General features: G+C 35.1%; 1 protein-coding gene across 1 annotated transcript in view; it reads left to right on the top strand.

The window, feature by feature from the left end:
- Positions 1-20,274, top strand: part of HCN1 (hyperpolarization activated cyclic nucleotide gated potassium channel 1) — a 392,857-nt gene that overhangs the window by 45,608 nt on the left and 326,975 nt on the right. Inside the window, exon 2 of the mRNA XM_004737910.3 lies at positions 4,231-4,654. Within this exon, the coding sequence (XP_004737967.2) occupies positions 4,231-4,654 (424 nt within the window). The remainder of the gene's footprint in view (positions 1-4,230; positions 4,655-20,274) is intronic.

Below are 20,274 nucleotides of genomic sequence, written 5' to 3'. Positions count from 1 at the left end.
GCGCGAGCGCGCACAAGCAGGCAGAGTGAGAAGCAGGCTCCCTGCTGAGCAAAGAGCCCAATGTAAGACTTGATCCCAGGACCCTGGGATCATGACCTAAGTCAAAGGCAGCAGCTTAACTGACTGAGCCACCCAAGCGTCCTTGCTTTCCTGGTTTTTCAGAGAAACTTTCTGTATAACAGGTTCTGTACACTACTCTTTGCATACATAATTGCCTGAAGTTTTCCTGCAGAGAAACTCAGAGTAGTAGAAGAAAATTGAATTTCATGGCAGTTAAATACCTTGCCCAATCCCATACAGCTAGTGGAACTGAGATTTGAACACTAGTCTGCCTTTAAAGACCAACCAAGACTTATACAAATATTGTCTCTGTAAGGCAGGATGAATAGAAGAAGGTGGATTTTATAATATGTGAAACCAAGTGTCAAGTCCAAAACTGCTTCATTTTCTGGCTCTTTAACCTCAGAACGTATTCCTAATCTCTGTTTCCTTTTTAATTTGTTACATTGTCTTCTATGTTATCAAAACCCTCAATTAGAAAAATCCAGATAAAATCCTTATATAAAGGATAAGTTAAGAAATTATTTACTGCATTAATGACTCATCATCTTATTAAACAGGATTTCTTTAAAAATACCCACTGAAGTGTGTGTTTCCATTAAAAGTTTAATTAATACATCTTCTTAACATTTGTTATCCTAGATATTGTTTACGTTACTGTAAATGCTAAACACAATATAAAAGTACAGTTTTGAACTTCAAAGAACTTATATCCATGAGTACTGTATAGAATTATTGAATCGCTATATTGTACACCTGAAACTGATATAACATTATATGTTAACTATACTGGAATTGAAATTAAAAGCTTAATAAAAATTTTATAAGAAGAATATAAATCCAGGAATGATGGAGGAATCAAAAATAGATAATTAGTAACAAGAGGAAAAATAAAATAAGAAGCATGCTGAAAGTATATATTGCTCTGGGGGTGACTAAAAAAAAACAACAACACTAAGAAACTCAGTACTTGAACAAGGCTTGAAGGGTAGGTAGAGTACTAATAGGAAAATGAATAAATAGACTGGAAGAAACTATTTCCTATACAATTACCTAGGTGAGCATGACGGCAAGGTAAGAGTAAGTTCTCTCTAGCTTAAGATGTGATATTCTTACATACAGTGGTTAAGAAGAGGCTGAGAAGGGAGGAAAAGGCTATATTATAAAATGCCTTGAAAATCAGGCTGAGTTATTTTTACTTAATTAAGAGAGTCATAGACGTTTGTTGACCTGGCAAGTTATGTGTTAGGTAACACAGCACTCTGGGACTGATGGGTAAAAATTGGTCAGATTCCATAGACAGGAGACTTGAGCTATTCTAAAGCAAGAACTAGTTCTGCCCAAACTAGATAACTGGGCATAGAAAGAGGAATGAATAGGAAAGACTATTCCATATTAACATGTATAAGACTTAGATATTAAAAATTAAGAAAGAGTGAGCTTCAGTATTCAAGAGACATTTTCAGAGCAAAGAGTCAAGAAAAGAAACTTGTGGGCAGGTAGGCAAGAGAGTCTCATGAGGTCAATTTTCAGGAACATATTCTTTGCTTAAAAAACAGAAGTTATATCATACTTTGAGAGTGGGTGACAACTGTATTTTCCTTGGCTAGATAAGGAATGAATCCATGTTAACTGCAGAAAGTGTTATATTATGCAAAGTCTATAACAAGATCTGTGTTTATGTCTGTAAAAGAGAGTCAGCGATACTTTAAAAGGAAATTATAAGATTTAATGGAGCTTTATATTGATAATGAGATTTCTGATGGCTTCAGACCATATTAAGTACCACTAATAAAAAGCTATGGTGTGCTAAAAATTATTGCTCCAAGAATGAATAAATGCCACTTTATCCTCTTCATTTCTTTTGAGTAAGAGGGACAGGATATATCTTTTCTTTAAAAATATCTTGTGTCTTAATGAGAGAAATGTAAGGATATCTGTAAAAGTGAGTATTTTTTCAATGGGCTTCTGGCTGTCACTGCAGAATTGTTTTTCTTTTGGTATGGGAAGGTAAATGAATACTAAGTAGGCCACCAGCATTGTGGGCCACGATTGTTATATGCTAGGATATATGATTTGCATATATTATTTTATTTAATCTGTAAAACTCTACACATTTGGTTCCATAATAATCTTCATTTTACAGACGAAAAAATTTAGGATTGGAGAATTTAAATAACTTGTCTCCAAATTAAGCAGCTGGTAAGAATTTCTAGTTGAAGATAGTTGCAGTGGGAATTGTAAAGGGCAAATGGATGAATACAACTCACACGTAGGTGTTGGAACCAAACAGTCTTGGTGACTGATCTGAATGTGAGATTGAGTAGATTTAAGGCCAGGAGTTTTCTAGGATTGCTCCAGGGTTTCTGGCTTGCAAATAAAGTATAGAGTTGTTCCATTCCCTGGCATAGGGAATATGTGAGAAATCTATACAAGAAGGGAGATGATGAGTTTGAGCATATGCCTGCTGTGACGTGAGTGTGAGATTTGCTTGGGGCTAGATTCAATAGGCTGCTGATTAGGAGGTTAGGCAGGAATGGACCAGAGGTGGAGCTTTTGGAGTCATCGGTTATGAATTAATCATAAATATGTGGATGAGTGTATGATAGTGCTCAAAGAACATGTGTAGAATAGAAGTAAAAAGGACTATGTGTGTCACCCAGGGGAACGACATCCTTCAAGTGGAGGGCAGAGAGATGAGCTCACAGAAGAAACTGATAAGAGTGTCCAGAAAAGTGAAAATCCTCAGGGCACACATGGTTCCATTTTTATAGTTTAATGATGTCACTTTCTGTGAAATAGCTATTACAATATTGCATCTCCTCTACATCCCTCCTCTGCCCTTGGCGTATTAAATGGCACATTGTGTATTTCCATTAAAAGAGGAGGGGAAGAAAAGAGAAAATATGTTATTGAAATTGACAGTGCATGATGTATGATTGACATGGGTATTTGTATACGTGTGCATAACTGTGTAGGTACGTTTTGACACAAAGACTGGTGAAATCTTCAAAATGAGAAACATTTGCTTTTTACATAATCCTGGGAGGGTGGAGACAAGGAGAGAGAAGGCCTATTATAGTTCTTTCTTATGCAACTAGTTTTATCCCAAGTCATTCATAACCAGGGATGATAGTAATTTTGAAAGGATTATGCAAATTGTACCCCAGTTGGTCTAAGTAGAGGAAGTAATGTTAAATAAAGAGATCTTGGTTAACAGAAATTTCTGTCATAGAAATTTACATCATTGGGGCATTGGGTGCCTCAGTCCATTAAGTGTCTACTTTCAGCTCAGGTCATTGGATGGAGCCCAGCATTGGACTCCCTGCTCAACAGGAAGCCTGCTTCTCCCTCTCCCACTCCCCCTGTTTGTATTCCCTTTCTTGCTGTCTATCAAAAAATAAATAAAATCTTAAAAAAAAAAGAATTATTTGGGAAAACAGTGGGAATATATTTGAAGTAGCTGTTCAATGAAACAGTGATACAATTTTGGATAGATTCTAGTTTAAAATTTAGAGTGGTCTGTTCAGTTATTTTTAGCCTCAGAACAAAATTAGTTTTCTCACTTCAAACTAAAAAAGAAGAAAGCATAAATATTTGGAGTGCTATGAGGCCATGGGCTAGCCTGCAATTTATGATTGGCCTAATCTGTACTCTTAGAGATAATTTATAGTACCAATATTTTTAGTACCAATATTTTTAGTATTTTACTCTTTATTTTAATTGATGATTGATGGGTAATTGACATATAAAGTACTTCAAAGCATCTCTAAAGAATCTTCACTTTTTTTTTTTTTTTGGTGTAAATCTGCTGGTCTGATACATCTCCTTTATTTCAGTCTGTATTACATATTAACATGGAGGAGGTTGTCTTTGTTTTTTTTTACTGGATAAATGGGGGATGTGTCTTCTTGAGCTTATTTCAGTAACACTTTATATCAAATAATTTTTAGAATTCTGTAAACACAATGATTTGCTTTAGAAATATATTAATTTTATTTAGATTTAAATTTATAACTTGAAGGAGTTACCTTCATTATAAAAGCAAACACTTTGTTATTTTACTCATTTATTTAAACCATAAGTCAGTAATTTTTTTTTTTTTTTTAAGATGGGGGAAGAATGGTTATTGTCTGTGTCTTAAAATCTGATTTTTTTTATTTGTTGTAGGTTTTATTGGGATTTAATAATGCTTATAATGATGGTTGGAAACCTGGTCATCATACCAGTTGGAATCACATTCTTTACAGAACAAACAACAACACCATGGATTATTTTCAATGTGGCTTCAGATACAGTTTTCCTTTTGGACCTGATAATGAATTTTAGGACTGGTACTGTCAATGAAGACAGTTCTGAAATCATCCTGGACCCTAAAGTGATCAAGATGAATTATTTAAAAAGCTGGTTTGTGGTTGACTTCATCTCATCAATCCCAGTGGATTATATCTTCCTCATTGTAGAAAAAGGAATGGATTCAGAAGTTTACAAGACGGCAAGGGCACTTCGCATTGTGAGGTTTACAAAAATTCTCAGTCTCTTGCGTTTGTTACGACTTTCAAGATTAATTAGATACATACATCAGTGGGAAGAGGTAAGACATATCTTTTACTTTTTTAAAACCACTATAGCATGAGATTGTTAACTATAACTTTTAAGATGAACACCTGTGCTATGTTTAATGAGTTTTATGAAATTCAAGAAGACAAATTCTATTTATTCCTTTTGGTGCATGAGTGATATATTTGTATCTTCAAAGATACGGTCATACTGGATTTGAATCAGCTGAAAAAGTAGTCATCGTAAAACAATTTTTTTATGCCAATTAAGTTTCTTTTTAAAAACAAATCCACTTTAATCAACAAATGTTTATCCTAATCAATGGAATCCCTCTTCTACCATAGGAAGTTTCTTTTGATTTAATATGAATATATCAATTGCCATCTTTGACATAGATGTGTAGGCTCTGATTGCTAATCTGGTTTGTATCACTAGTTCTATGAGATAATCTGGTTTATGTTTCCTCTAATATTAAAATTTCAGAGAACTTGCATTTGTAGAAAACAGACTTTTAAAAAGTATTTCTAGTTGTATATGTAAAGACCGATTTTAGCATAATAATTTTGCCCAGTGTTATGCTCTGCCTGTAATTATTTCTTGTAATTTCTCCCTATTAATTCATTTCAAAACACTGAAAAATAGCATACTCAGGAGGGAAATTATTACATAGAAAACACAAATAGTGCAATGAATAAATATAATGAATCTGGCCAATATTTTGCTGAAGAGGGCATCTGTTGTTCTTACAGTGTGGGTAGGACCGGAAAGGGCTCAGCCAACTGGAGTTTCAAAAGATCTGAGTTAAATGTATCATCACTGAGCAAAGGGGTTTATGTCCCGAATTCCAGAGACTGCTTCATAACCTTTTTGACTTTATTTTCCTTCTAAGTCTACTTTTTTAAGTTAATTATAACCTGAATTTTATTGTTGCCTAAAAATGAGGATCAAAGAGGCTTATAGTGTCAGAACTGGACTAATGAAAACAGTATATTGGCAATAGATTAATTATTGCTTTACCACTGCAGAAATGCTTTTTGAAATTTTTAGGAAGAATTATATTTTAGAATTTAGGTTTAAACAAGTCTTAAAATGGAACTTCTTAGCTCAGAACATTAGCTCTGCTTTCTGTGAGACTCTAGCAGTGTTTTGTGTGTGCTTGTCAATGACATTTTAGTTCACAGGATTTCAGGAAATGACATGCAATAATAAAACACTGCGTAAGATACTGCTGAAAGGCATAAAAATGGATCATTCTTAAAATATGGATATGGATTATATTCAAAATCGAATGAAGCACATTTGAGAGATTGGATTCATTTTGTAATATGTCTCTATAGAGCACATTCCACCTAAAATGTAGTAAATGTTTGGTTCTTAAACTTTATTATACTGCCTTGAGATTAATATCAAGCCAAGGTGATTATTGATAATAATAGTTAATATTTATTGAGGGCTTATTATGTGTCAAATAATATATTCTATTCCTTACATGATTCATTCATTTTCCTAATAATTCTGGTAGCTTGCCCAGATTTACAGAGTTAGTGAAAACTGGAGCTGGGATTCTAATCTTGGCGATCTGACTTCAGACCAAATGCTCCTAACCACGGAACTATATAGCTTCTCACTATAACATACACTCGACTGCTCTTAATACACTCTTAATATTCTGTATATTCCACCATATTTAGAAATTAAAGGAAGCTTTTCTGAACAAAGATTGTGTCTATGCAATGTAAGAATTGAACATGAACCCCTTAAAACGTCACAATTTTTTTTTAAATAGTCTGTAAAAAGAAAAGTTATTGATATAAATAGCCAGGCAGTTAAAAATACAGTGGGCAATGTGACTATTTTTCAATGTCTTGTAGTTTTAACCCAATTACCCTAGAGAACGGCAGCAGGGGGAACAGATGGTATCCTATCAGATAAAGTGGCAGGCCATGCGGTCATAGGAGAGGACACTTCTTACACTACTGCCCTCTGGTTCCTGGCAGCAGTTACAGTCACCTAGATCTGGGAAACATGATGGTTTTTCAGAGATGCCGTGATATAATTCAGGATCATCGGCTCACTGCCATCATTACTATAAAATGCAATTTAGTATGCCCTCACAGAAATTTGGTAACCAAACCCACTGAAGCTAGAGTTGTGAGTTGGCAAGATCTTGCTTATAAATAAATGACCTTGATGATAAATGAACCACAAGCTCATTTAAGTGAAGAATGTTTTCTTTTTTATATGATATCCCTGTGTAAAATTGCATATATCATGGATATTTAATGTCTGCTAGTAATATTGTTAAATGGGGAAGAAACTGTAATAATTAATCCAGAATTTAATACAAATTCATTATTTCATCACCTATATGATTCACACAGAAAGCACAGAGGAACTTGAATGGTTCCAAACTGGCAAATCTCTACCTGAGTTTTACAAATGCCCACCAGGATGTGTTTACTTATAGAAAATACAACAAATAAGCCAGAAGACTTTGCTCTGTGAACATTTGGAATAAGACCGCAGAGGAAGATGTGAGTTCACCCACATGTCTTTGAGTTCTGAGTGTTTTAGTACCAAGCTGGCTAATGCTAAATTCAGCAAATTTGGGGAAGTAATGTGTGAAGTCTGGAAGCTGCCACTGTTCTAAATGAATCATTCCCAAGGAAAGTGGCTGCCTTCTATAGGAAACTGCTTCCATCTTCAATGATACTTTTTTTTTTTTTTTCGGTCTGAATTAGTTCAACTGAAAAACAACAAGAAGTGCCAAAGCCAAATAAATTAGAGAAATATTGTGAATGAAATACAGAAACTTTAACATTTAGTCCTTATGTTACTGTCATTACTAAAATTGAATGTAGTGGCTAATGTAGACGGAAAGAGGTGATTAGGCCAACTAATTTATGAAACACTGGTATTAAAGAATCAGGAGAGAAGTTATTTTCACAAGGCAATTTTCTAAGATCAATGGCTTTCAGATGCAAAAAAATAGAACTCTCTGATTCTATCCTGAAAATATATGTATTGCCAGGTTAGGTGAAAATCTGTAGCAATTTGGATAAATCAGGCCAAGACATTCCTTTTCCTGTAATCTCCAGAAAACCAAAGTGTATCTTTCCCATTTTTGTATTTTGGTTGGGGGGGGGGGGAATCATTCCCTTAATTCATCATTGTTCTTCATGTTGTATTTCAAGTAAAGAGTAACTCAAGCTGGAGTGTTATTTTGTTACCTATCACAGGGGGAAACCTATTCTCTGACCTAAAAGAAACAGTGAGGAAATCCCTGGAAATAAAAATAGAATCTTAGTAACAATTTGGGACCATGGCAAGCCCTGAAGAGATAAAAGGTAGATTAAGAGGGTACTATATGGGAGATTATTCAGTTAGCAAAGGTGAAAAGTTCTAGGAACCTTAAATCCCTCAGCTGCTGATGTCAGTCATTTCATCAAAGAGGGATAGCCCTTGATATTATTTGAGATTTCAGAAACATAATTGAAATGAGAAATGCTTCTCTGTAATGGTTATTTTTTTGTTGGATTCAGTGTCACATAAAGTGTGAATTCTTCATGAGCAATGTAAAAAAATGTGTGGGAAATGCATAATGCTTGTATAATAACTATGGCTTTGGAATACACACATAAGATATTTTATTTTGTATCCCCATCTCCTGTCCCCTCAATCCTCCATGTGTAGATTTTAGATATACCATAATTAACTAAATCTATCTTGAAGCAGGAAGAGGGCTTATGGTTCTGATCTTCATATATGTCTATAGCAATTTCAGATAAATAGGGTGTACGGAACATTGAGCTGCTCTTCTAGCAATCAATATTAGATTTTTATGTTAGCTCAGAGATAGGTTTATATACAAAGTATGTTTAACAACGCAGCATTAATAAGGAAATTTATTCCACAGGGAGCTAATGCAGACTGTGGTTTCTGTCTTTGGTTAATTTTAGCATTCTAATTGGATTAGATTAGAAACTAACTCTTGCTATAAATTGCCTATCTATAATTACACAATACATATTCTAGCTACTTTCATTTTTTCAGAAAATGCATCAAATTCCAAGATTTGCCATAAGCAAACACCAGTGTTTTCCTAAACTTACTCCTCACTCAAACTGAGAGGCTCTCTATAGCCCATCACATCAAATCTGTGTTTCTTCACTGTGCCTCCAAGGTTCTCCAGCAAACTGTTCCCCCATTTCACCCCTGTCACTTTACATTTGTTCCCAACAACTCTCTCCTGTTTGTTTTTTAGTTTTACAGTGCTTGCAGAGAATGAGTCTTTCTGCTTCTGTAAATTTGCATGTGCCACACCTCAGATTTGCAAAGTGTTTTCTTCTTTTCTATCACTCCTTTAAAAAAACGAGGCTCCAACTCATCTCCAGAAAATATTAAACATTGATGGACTGAGCTGTAATCGTCCATACCTTTACTGGGGGCAATTCTACCAGCTCTTCTCGCGTTCGTTCATACTGACAGCTTTGTTGCTAATGTTTATTTATATGTGTTTTCCTTTTCTTTTGTTGGCTATAAACGTCCACAGAAAACAGTCAGTGTCAGCTTTGCCTTTGAATTTCCTTGTATGCTAGCACAGAGTTCTGAAAGGTTATCAGAGCATGCCTATCCCCTAAATACATGGCAATCCTCCATGTTCTAAATCCATTAAATAATTGCAAGGGAATATTCATTCTTCACTCCCAAGCAATTACTGAGTAGCTTCTATGTGCAGATGCTGCATGAGAGAATTCAAAGCAGATCCCAGCTTTGTAGGAAAAACAGACATGTGAGCAAATAATCACAGATGGTGTGGTAAGTGGGAGAATCAAGGAGGGAGAGAACAACACAGCTTTTTTTGCACAAGAAGAGAGGTTCACAGAGATTTGAACTGGGTTTCAGAGCTGGAGACTGATTTCCCAAGCTGAGCAAAATGGGGCCGGGAGGAGCATCCCACTAAGACTTGAGGAACAAGCAGCCCAGTACAGACAGTTCTGCACCTCAGAATCTAGCTTGTGAAGGGAATGAGTTCGGAGGCGTAGACATGAATTTATGCTAATGATGAACTTAATAAAGTGTCATTGAGGCATTTGAAGCTAGGGGGAGGGGTTACAATTTAGAGTGCCACAGAGTGAAGAGGGTTGGAGATCACTGTGGAGAGACCTAATAATACCAGTCGGGAGACAGATATATGACTCACCTGCTTTCTTATATATAGGCAGCGCCAAGCAGGGTACTGTTTGGTTATCTAAAGGGAGATTTAACTTTGCCAACAATTCTTACCCTTGATGTTTGTACCGATAGTAAAATATGAGAAGATCTTATATCAAGTCTTTTTGTAATGTTTCATATTTAAGTATCAATTATATTTGGCATAATTAATGTTGTCATAATAATATATTACTGTGTTAGTATATATAACAATATATATCATGATTAATATTATTGATCCAATTATATTTGAGATTTGTATTGCACGCCTCCAGCAACATGGTGATGTGAAATGAACCCTATACTAGAAATTAGTATATGTAGGACTTTATTCAAATTGTGCCTTTTATTTTCCGTGTAATCTGGGGAGAAGTCTTTAAAGTGATTTATTCATCTATAAACTTAACATAGCAGTCATGAAGTTCAAATGAAATAGGATGCATGGAAATTGTTTGAAACATTTAAATTGATGTATGCCCATTATATATATATATATATGTATATATATATATACATATATATATATATTATCTGTATACTATTATATATAAGATTCATGATGTCATCTTTCTCAGATTAACATGTGTGCTGACTCTAACATTATTACGTGTGTGTGGTGAGTTGCTTAATATTTTCTGCAGGCAAATATTGATTCTGCTAAAGACCACTAGGTGTCCTCTATTGGTTGTGTTACTTCAGGGTTCTATATTCGTAAAAAAAAAAGAAACAAAATTATCTTCTTTGGAAATTGTTCACTTACATTCTCTTCACTTGATCTTAGCCAGAAGGCCGAGAAGCGATTCACTTACATTCTCTTAAACTCACCTAATTCCTTATCTATTTATGTCTGGATAAAATAGATGACTGTGGATATTCATATATGCAAAAATTACTTCTCTTTATATAAACTTTCTCCTCAAGTTAAACAGAGAGTTTAAGTTCTTTCTCTAAGGAATTATTTTTATTCCTTATTGTTTTCAATTATCGTTTTTATGGCGGTATCTTAACAGATACCCTAAAGTTCTACAGTACAGTGTAATGAGTTTTATTTGGATATGAAATGTTGTTAGGTCAAGACAATGAAGTAGTGATTAACAAGGTGTGTGTGGGTCTATGTCTGTGTGGGTTAGAAGTGAGATGTGTAATTTTATGAATGCTCTTTGTTCAGTGCATTGCAACAGATCCATATAATTCTGATGCTTTGTTAAAAAAAAATAAGATCATATCTGAAACGTTCAGACCCCTATTTTAACATTAAAATAGTAGACTTTATTAATGTCCTGGTATTGACTCAATCTGTGTTCCCATTTTGCATGTGTTTATACACTTCCATGGCTATATATTGATAACAGCCAGACTCATATCCAAAGTTTTAAAATTATGGTCCCCCGTCTCAAAGTCTACATGAATATGTGACACCTTTATAAAGAATCTCTTGATATCCTCAAGCTCGGTATACCCATTTCTCCTTCTCTCTTCTTTCCTTTTGCCTTTCTCCTTTTCTCATTTCCTTTTACTCAGTTTAAAATCTGAGAGGCATCCTTGACCCCTCTTTCTTTTTCAATCTCTGTAGCTAACAGTAACCAGGTCCTGTTGGTTCTACTTCTTGAAGGTGCTTTGAATTCTCATACTCTTTCCCTGAATCTTTTCTATCATCATCCTAGTTTAAGCCAATACAAGTTATTACTCAATTTTTTTTAATTCTCACTTTTATAAGGGACTACTTACTAGATTTTAAAATTCACCCTTATAGGCGTGCGTGGGTGGCTAAGTCAGTTGAGCGTCTAACTCTTGATTTTGGCTCAGGTCCTGATCTTGGTTGTGAGATGAAGCCCCATGTGGGATTCCATGCTCAGGAGGGAGTCTGATTGAGATTCTTTTCCTCCCTCCACCCTTCTTCCTGTTCACACATGCTCTTTCTCTCTCTCTCAAATTAAATGAATAAATCTAAATAAAATAAAATAAAAATTCACCCTTCTTTGCCCAAGACCTCAAAAATGGTGTTTTTGAAGAGCAAATATTACTGTGTCATTTACCTGGTGAAAATATTTCTGGTTTTTCATTACTATAAGGACAATTTCCAAAATTCAAGGTCCTTTGAAATCCGAGTCTTTTTCAACCTCAGCCTGGGAAACTTCCTTTCCCATTATTTTTAACTATGCTGAAATTTATATGCTATTTTAAGGCCTTTACATATGTTGTTCACTTTTCTTAGAACTTTGTTTCTTTGGCCATCCCCAGTTTTTCCATCCCGTTTTGTTCCTTTGACTTTGACTTTAATTTAAATTTCCTTGAGGTGGAATTCACTAATCCCTCAGGTAATGTTAATTCTATCTGTAATATCCTGACATAGCCCTGTGCTTTTGTTATGTGACATTCATCAATTTTGTAATTTCTCTTAAACTGTACCTTTCCAACTATCAAACTCCAGAAGGGGATAGATTATAAATTTCCTGTATATTTAACTACTAGCAGAGTGTCTGGAAAATAATGGGGCACAAAAATATCTGCTAAATAAGTTAGATTATGTCCTCAAGGAAATTTCAGGTTAGTAGGAAAAGCAAATATGTAAACAAACATATATGTAAAATGATAAAGTATCTTGAATCCAATATTAGAGGCAATTATAGTATTGACAACAAAACAGAGAGAGATGCATTATGAGAGTGTGATAGGAGGTAGAAAAGGGGTTCTAACTAAGGCATCTAGTCATAGCATTTTGAAAACTAGCTTTGAAAGTGTGTGTCCTAAGATGATAAGCCTGGGAAATATTCCAAGGGAATTTAGAAATCATTGACAAAATCAAAGTTCTTCATTTATAGATGGGGATGATAATAATTTTCTGCCTAATCTCAGAGAATTGTTTTTGAAGCTGAAGTGAGGTATTATTGTTGAACATACTTTGAAACTATTAAGTTTATAGAAATGTAAATTATTGCTATCATGAACATTTCTATTAGTTTAAAATGTGAAAAATCTCAACAGGGAGTTCAACTGTTGGCCCTTTAATATGCTTGCTGCCTTTCCAAGCATTGGAAGTATTATAAATGCTATTATGTATTTATTTCTGCCTGACATATACCAAGTAGAAAATTGAAGTAGCAAATAAATCAGCAAATAATTTAGGACAAAATCCATTCAGCTTCACATTTAACTGAAGTTTCTGGAAAGAAAATGTCTCAGTTTCTCCTTCCATTGTGCACACAGTTAAAACATGTATTATAGCTAACTGCTATTTTAGGCTCATCTATCTGCTGTTAGAGTGAAAATTGGGAATGGCACTGGATTGTGAGTATTGAACATCACACTTATGATGTGATTCTGGTTTAAACTTGAATTCTGGTTAAGTTTTTCAGAGTGTTTCATAATAAACATGTGTTACTTTAATTATCTGGGTAATTATCTCAATTGAACAGGTCACTTTTATTTGTCATGTATACTGTGGAGCTCCCGTCTATAAACAAGAGAGGTGTGATGAAACATGACATAAATTGGAAAATGTTGCAGTGACACCTGAGAACATTATATTATTATGAACAATGAAATGAAATTAAACTCACTCTGAAGGGAATGTCAAATATATTTAATCAGAAAGGGAAAAAAATGTGTGTTTTTTTTTTTTTACTTTTGTTAGATATAATTTACTTTAGATATAACATCCAAGATTTTTTTATTAATCTGAAACATTTTAGGGAACAAAATTATGCTTGCCTTATGTCAAAAGAAATAGTTGTTAGCTATTTTATTGGGCAAAGCATAGTTATTGAAATATATTAGAAATTGTCACAGAAAGTCAAGTTTTCTGAAGACACTTATAACTGTTATGAAAGCTCAAGAATAAATAAAATTAGAATCTTCAATCACACGGATAATGGCTGAGAAAGACCTACTTTGACTTCTCTTTCTGTCTTGCTGAGGTATGCACTTTAGATTTTGTATTAGAGGAGTCGTGTCTTAGTGTGAAAACGAAATACATTTGGTTGGTTATATAATTCTGGTGGCTATTTTGAGTTAAGCCTGCCATTTAGGCCATTTTTTTTTTAAAGAGGGTCAAAATCTTTTCTTACTACATCTTAAAGTGAAAGTAGACTTTGAATAAGGATTCTGGAAACTAGTCCCGGGGTTCTATATAATTTAAAGCAGTTGCAAAGAAAGAGAATAGCTATTTTGAGATAATCATATTCGTCAGAAGTGGTGAAATCAAAAAGGATTTCCCATTTAGATCTGTCGTCAATGGGAATATTTGCCATAATGTGCTAAGTATCTCAATGTGCTGCTTTTTTGTGGTTACTGTTGTGGATATTTGAGGTGGGTGAACATAGAACACTGTTGGTGGGAATGCAAGCTGGTGCAGCCACTCTGGAAAACAGAATGGAGGTTCCTCAAAATGTTGAAAATAGAACTGCCCTATGACCCAGCAATTGCACTATTGGGCATTTACCCTAAAGATACAAACGTAGTGATCCAAAGGGGCATGTGCACCCGAATGTTTATAGCAGCAATGTCCACAATAGCCAAACTATGGAAAGAACCTAGATGTCCATGAACAGATGAATGGATCAAGAAGAGGTGGTATATATACACAATGGAATACTATGCAGCCATCAAAAGAAATGAAATCTTGCCATTTGCGACAACATGGATGGAACTAGAGCGTATCATGCTTAGCGAAATAAGTCAAGCAGAGAAAGACAACTATCATATGATCTCCCTGATATGAGGAAGTGGTGATGTAACATGGGGGCTTAAGTGGGTAGGAGAAGAATCAATGAAACAAGATGGGATTGGGAGGGAGACAAACCATAAGTGACTCTTAATCTCACAAAACAAACTGAGGGTTGCTGGGGGGAGGGGGTTTGGGAGAAGGGGGTGGGATTATGGACATTGGGGAGGGTATGTGCTTTGGTGAGTGCTGTGAAGTGTGTAAACCTGGTGATTCACAGACCTGTACCCCTGGGGATAAAAATATATGTTTATAAAAAATAAAAAATTAAAAAAAAATAAATGAAATTCACCTTGATTAAAATAAAAATCCAGGAACATTTTGTGCCAGTCATTTCCAGATACCATTCTCTCATTTTAAAAATATGGCTGATGGCTTCTACTTGGCTTGCATGGTTGTTTAAATAATTGAAGAGAAAATTCAAGTGAAAGGGCTTTGTAAACGAATGTGGAAAGTCTAAAGAGTATATTATTTTAAGATATAATTAACCACCTAAATTATTTCAGTGATTTTTTATAGGATTTCTACAAAATAAAATACCCATCTTCCTCAATATTTTAGATCATAACAGAGAATAAAAAGTGGAATTCAGTTTGTGGTAACATGTCTTTTAAAATTTAGAATCCAAGAACTGTAACAGCCTAATAGTATCTTTTTAAAAAAATTTTTTTTATTTTTATTTTTTAAAAGATTTTATTTATTTATTTGACAGACAAAGATCACAAGTAAGCATAGAGGCAGCCAGAGAAAGAGAGGAGGAAGCAGGCTCCCTGCAGAACTAAGAGCCCAACATAGGACTCGATCCTGGGATGCTAGGATCATGACCTGAGCAGAAGACAGAAGCTCAACCCACTGAGCCACCCAGGTTGCCCTGCCTGATAGTATCTAAAAGTACTATTGGGAGTATCTGCTTTGTGAGGTTACAGTCTTTGCATATAGAGAGCAGTTCTCCATTGTGTGTGAATATTGGTCTCCATGATACTGAGAAGGAGGATTAATATACAGAACAGAGGCTTCCCATTGACTGGCAGTGAATCATAAGCATTCAAGTGTCAGGTTTTAATCATTTTGTACCATTAAATACTTCCCCATTTTTATTTAATCTGAAATCCAGAGAAATGCAGTCTTAGATAGCCCTTAACCTGATTACCTCCTCTCTTCCCCCTGCTTCTGTAGAAGCAGAAACATTTTTTGACAGAAATTACCAAAAAATGCCAGTAATTTGTTACGAAAGAGTTATTGAAGAATTTCTAGATTTATAATAATTTAGGCACACATAAATGATTAACTTTAGAATAATATTAGAATACGTATGGATTCCAAAAGTAGTATATGTAGTCTGTCTCCTGACTTGCAAGGCAGGTTATGAGAAACAGACTTTGAAGTACTAAATGACTGACTAATTTTGTGTTCTCAGACATTTCTTGGGAATTACGACATAAATGACTAAAAGCTCACCGTCCAGGAATGATTCACTATGTCTTATGGCTTTCTCAGCTTCAAGAGTATTCTACAGACCTTCAAATATGCTTTCAGCCATTATCAAATAACATTTTAGCAGGCTATTGGTTGGCAGGTAGTGAGAGTAATTCTCAAGTAGTTGAGAGCATTCTGTATACAGAAATGATAGATAGGGGCTCCTGAGTGGTTCAGTGGGTTAAACCTCTGCCTTTGGTTCAGGTCATGATCTTAGGGTCCTGGGATCGAGCCCCGCATTGGGCCCCTTGCTCAGTAGAGAGCCTGCTCCCCCCTCCCCCCGCCACTCTGCCTAGTTGTGATCTCTGTCAAATAAATATATAAAGTCTTTACAATAAAACCCCAAAAGGATAGATATATGATTATCTGTATCAGAACTTGAGTGAGAGGTGCCTTTGTGTGAGAGAAGGTTTCCACTGGGATAGAAGTTTAGTTGGGCTGCATGAGAGACAGGAGGTTGCCAGCAAGCAATTAAAAAAGTATTTTACAGTTTTGCTGAAAACTTTTCCTGTTGCCAAATTACTAGTATTTGCCCAATATCAAAGATGAATGTTTTAATGTTTGTAAGTGTTATTGCTGGGAATTTTACCAACTACATCAACCATCCCCCTTCCCATTTAGTTGAATTGTTATTTCAAATGTTCCAGAAATCTCCAATGTCTTTAAATTAGAAGGTGACTCTGTGGCTTCAGATGGAAACATTTCCAGTTAGCACAGGTCTAGCACAAGGCTACTGTTTTTGCAAGAATTCTGTAGTAGCACATTTGTTAAATGTATGATTCTATACATCTAGTTAAACACTATATATGTAATGACATACTAAATAAATCCTCTAAATAAGAGACCAAGTAGTTAAATACTTACCTGACTTCTTATTTGCCAACTTCATGTCTTCATATGATTACCAAATATAGTATTTGATGCATATTAATCGGCCCCCTGCCACATGCTGAACATTGTGCTACATATAGAAATACAAAGATAGATCATCAACAACTATGGCTAAAAGAGATTTTATAATATAGCAGAAGGGTTAGAAAAGGAGATCAACACTCATTACAGATATGTGTGAATTCTTTTCTATTGGAAATTGTTGAAAAGAAGATTTCAGAAATGATTCTGAGGCTACACCTCAGCTCTCAGCTCAGTCTGACTCACACAGCTCAATCAATTCCTAAAGTTGCTAATGGAGCATGAGCGAGGAGTGGCAGTGTCTGGGCCAGGTATCTGCCATCCTTTGATTTCTCCTCTGAAACAAAAAAGGGGTGTTAAACACCATGCTTTACTAAAATCTGCTGAGTTATACTAACCAAGGAAAAGAAAACCACTTTTATTTAAAATAATACCAAAACTCCATTGAGATTTCAAAATGACTTCTTTTCATTTCATTCAGATCATACACATTTATGAAAGATTTCTAAATATTGAAGGTTATTAGAAAGAAGAAAGAACAACATTTATATTTCATGTACAGTATTCCACAGTCTGTAATCAGTGAGAGAATTTAGCAAAGAAGAACCTAGCTTTTCTCTCACTTGCTTTCTTGCTCTTTTCTATATAGTATAGATGCTCTTGCATGGGGCTCCTAACTGGAAAATGTGTTATCACAATTAAATGAGCAGTCCCTAAGAGATACCAAGAAAGTGAGCTGCATTCAGAGACTGGAATGCCCAATATCGAATCAGCTAATCTGTAATTACGGAAACACCAGCTTTATTCAGAGTGCTTGCATTGTGTCCACATTTTGTACGTAACTATAACATTCATTATCTTTGTGCCTCCCGGCTTCTGTTCGGGCTCGGAGGCCCTGGTCGCATGGGTGGCTGCTGCACAGACTGCTCTAGCTTTCTTTCCTGAGGAATCCAGGTGTTGACAGAGTCTGTATACAAAAGGAGTATATTCTTTACACCAAAGACCTTCTCAAATATTCCTTCCTTGTATGCAAAAGGAGTATATTCTTTACACCAAAGACCTTCTCAAATATTCCTTCCTTGTATGCAAAAGGAGTATATTCTTTACACCAAAGACCTTCTCAAATATTCCTTCCTTCCTGTTTATGGACATTGTTTTCACTGTTGTGGTGGGGGCGCTAGCTCTTGTTCCTCTTGTTGAGAGAAGCAGCAGGCAATGAAATGACCCTGAATCTCAGGTGAGGTAACAACATCTGTTCTTCAAAGAAGGAAAGAGTCAGCCGTTCTAGCTACGATGATAGCCCGCAGAAAATCAGCTCCTTTCCCTGCTTTTTGAGAAAGCCAGGTCCCTCCACTATGAGTTTCCCTTATCACCGGTATCTCCGTGGAAGAAGGAATTTTCCCTTGTCTTCTTCTGTCACATTTTCCATTAAAAGATTTGCTAACGAAGAGTGTAAACAAAGTATCTATAAGTAATTTTTTTTTTAACTGTGAAAAAAGAAAATTCTCTCATCAGGACACACACACACACACACACACACATGCACACACCAGGGAGCCTTAGCATAGGGCCAGTGCATCCTATTTCAGGACTTTGGGTACAATATATTTCATTATTCCTTCAATGGAGGAATGGAGTATTAAGGGTAAATAAACCAGTGTGATCCACTCCTTAGATGGAGAACTACTGATTTTATCTGTTCAGGAGTTGCTATATTATTTTATTTCTGCCTTTTAAAATAGAGAAGAAATTTTTATGAAAAAACAAAAGTGATTAATGAGATGACTAAATTAAAAATAGATTACTTCCAAATTGGCAAAATAACTTACTCAACTTGCAGGATCAAAGATGTCAGATTCATTGTTTTTCCTTTTTGTCTAATACATATATCCAGGTGATATTTATTTTATTGGACATAGAAAGTAAATAAATACTTTTGGGTTAAAAAATACAATTTAAGTATAATAAAATTTTACAGATTCTATAAATTTTGTTTTCCAAATTATGCTATTAAAATTTTCTTAAGGGGAAAATAATCAAAATAATTTCCTCCCAGTTCAGTCATGTAGGCATGTTACTGGTACAAACTTGGGCCTGCAAAACAAAATCAAGTTCTCATTGAATTTGGGAGAAGTTTTCCTTAGACTGTTTCTCTTGTGCTCTTAAGAGTTTTCAGAAACCTTTTTCAATATTTCCCAGTGTATAGTTTGTGAGTTATTAATGGTTTTGTGGAGACAAAATTTTGTTTTGTTTTTTAGTGTTGAAGGTGTTTATCACTCATACCAAGATATCTTGGTAGCTTCTTGCAGGGAAGGTCTGTATATTGCTTCCACTGACTACATATTGGTCACACCAGTAGGCTTGCACCTGGCTATAGACTGATTAGGTAGCTTCCATTTTGATCATTGCCAGTCATTTTCACAAAGAGATGAAAAGCTGTGTTGGGTCTTGATGGGCAATTAGTGATCTGACCGGAAGTGATATATATATATATATATATATATATATATATATATGTCTATAACTCTTGGGCTAGAAGTTGTCACATGACTTCATCCAGCTGCAAGAAAGTCAAGAAGAATGATCCACTATGTAGCTGGCAGGCAGAGAGCTGGAGCTATTTGCCTAATAGCACTACTTCAGGAGTTTGAATAGCTGAGAGAGGAAGGCAGAGTATGTCTCAGATGGATCACTAAGTTGGCCTGTGGCTAGCTTGCATTAAACTTGGATGGATTCAAAACAGTATCATGGACCTGCTGGGTCATCCCATTGTTTTTCTTGCATGGGTATTTTTGGTTTTAGACAAACAACCTAGCTAGTGATGAGGTCGTGATGGAGGAAACATGCTATACTTTTCTATGATACAGTCACTGTATTGTTTTTTAAGTTATTCTTGTTTTATTGAATGAGTATATAATGGACTAATAGTATATGCTATGCAAATATATTGCAATAGTACGCAAAAAAGAGTTTCATTATTAAATAGCATACGATCTAATCTTATAAGTAAAAAGGAATTGAAATAGAATGCTCTGTGATGGGGGAAATGGCAGAGTTCTCTGTGAAGAGGTAGTACAGGTTTGGGGGCTAGGACAGGAAAGTGATACCTGAACTGAGACCTATAGGGATGAGTCAGACTTAGGAAAAAGTGAAAGATGTCGTAGCCAAGGGTATATTTCTTAAGTGAAAAGACATTTAAGAGTGTTTTCAAGTAAAGTCCACATAGCCCACATAGCTTGGGTATGAAGAGAAGAGGTTAAGATAAGCTGCTATTTTGAAAGTCAAATTAAAGAGTATAAGCTTTATCCTGAGGACAGTAAGAAGCATTT

Source organism: Mustela putorius, unplaced genomic scaffold (genome assembly GCF_011764305.1).
Source record: "Mustela putorius furo isolate JIRA1106 unplaced genomic scaffold, ASM1176430v1.1 tig00000407_pilon_pilon_pilon, whole genome shotgun sequence".
NCBI lineage: Eukaryota > Metazoa > Chordata > Mammalia > Carnivora > Mustelidae > Mustela > Mustela putorius.
The sequence above is the reverse complement of the archived record's forward strand: the minus strand, read 5'-3'. Positions and strand labels throughout refer to the sequence as shown.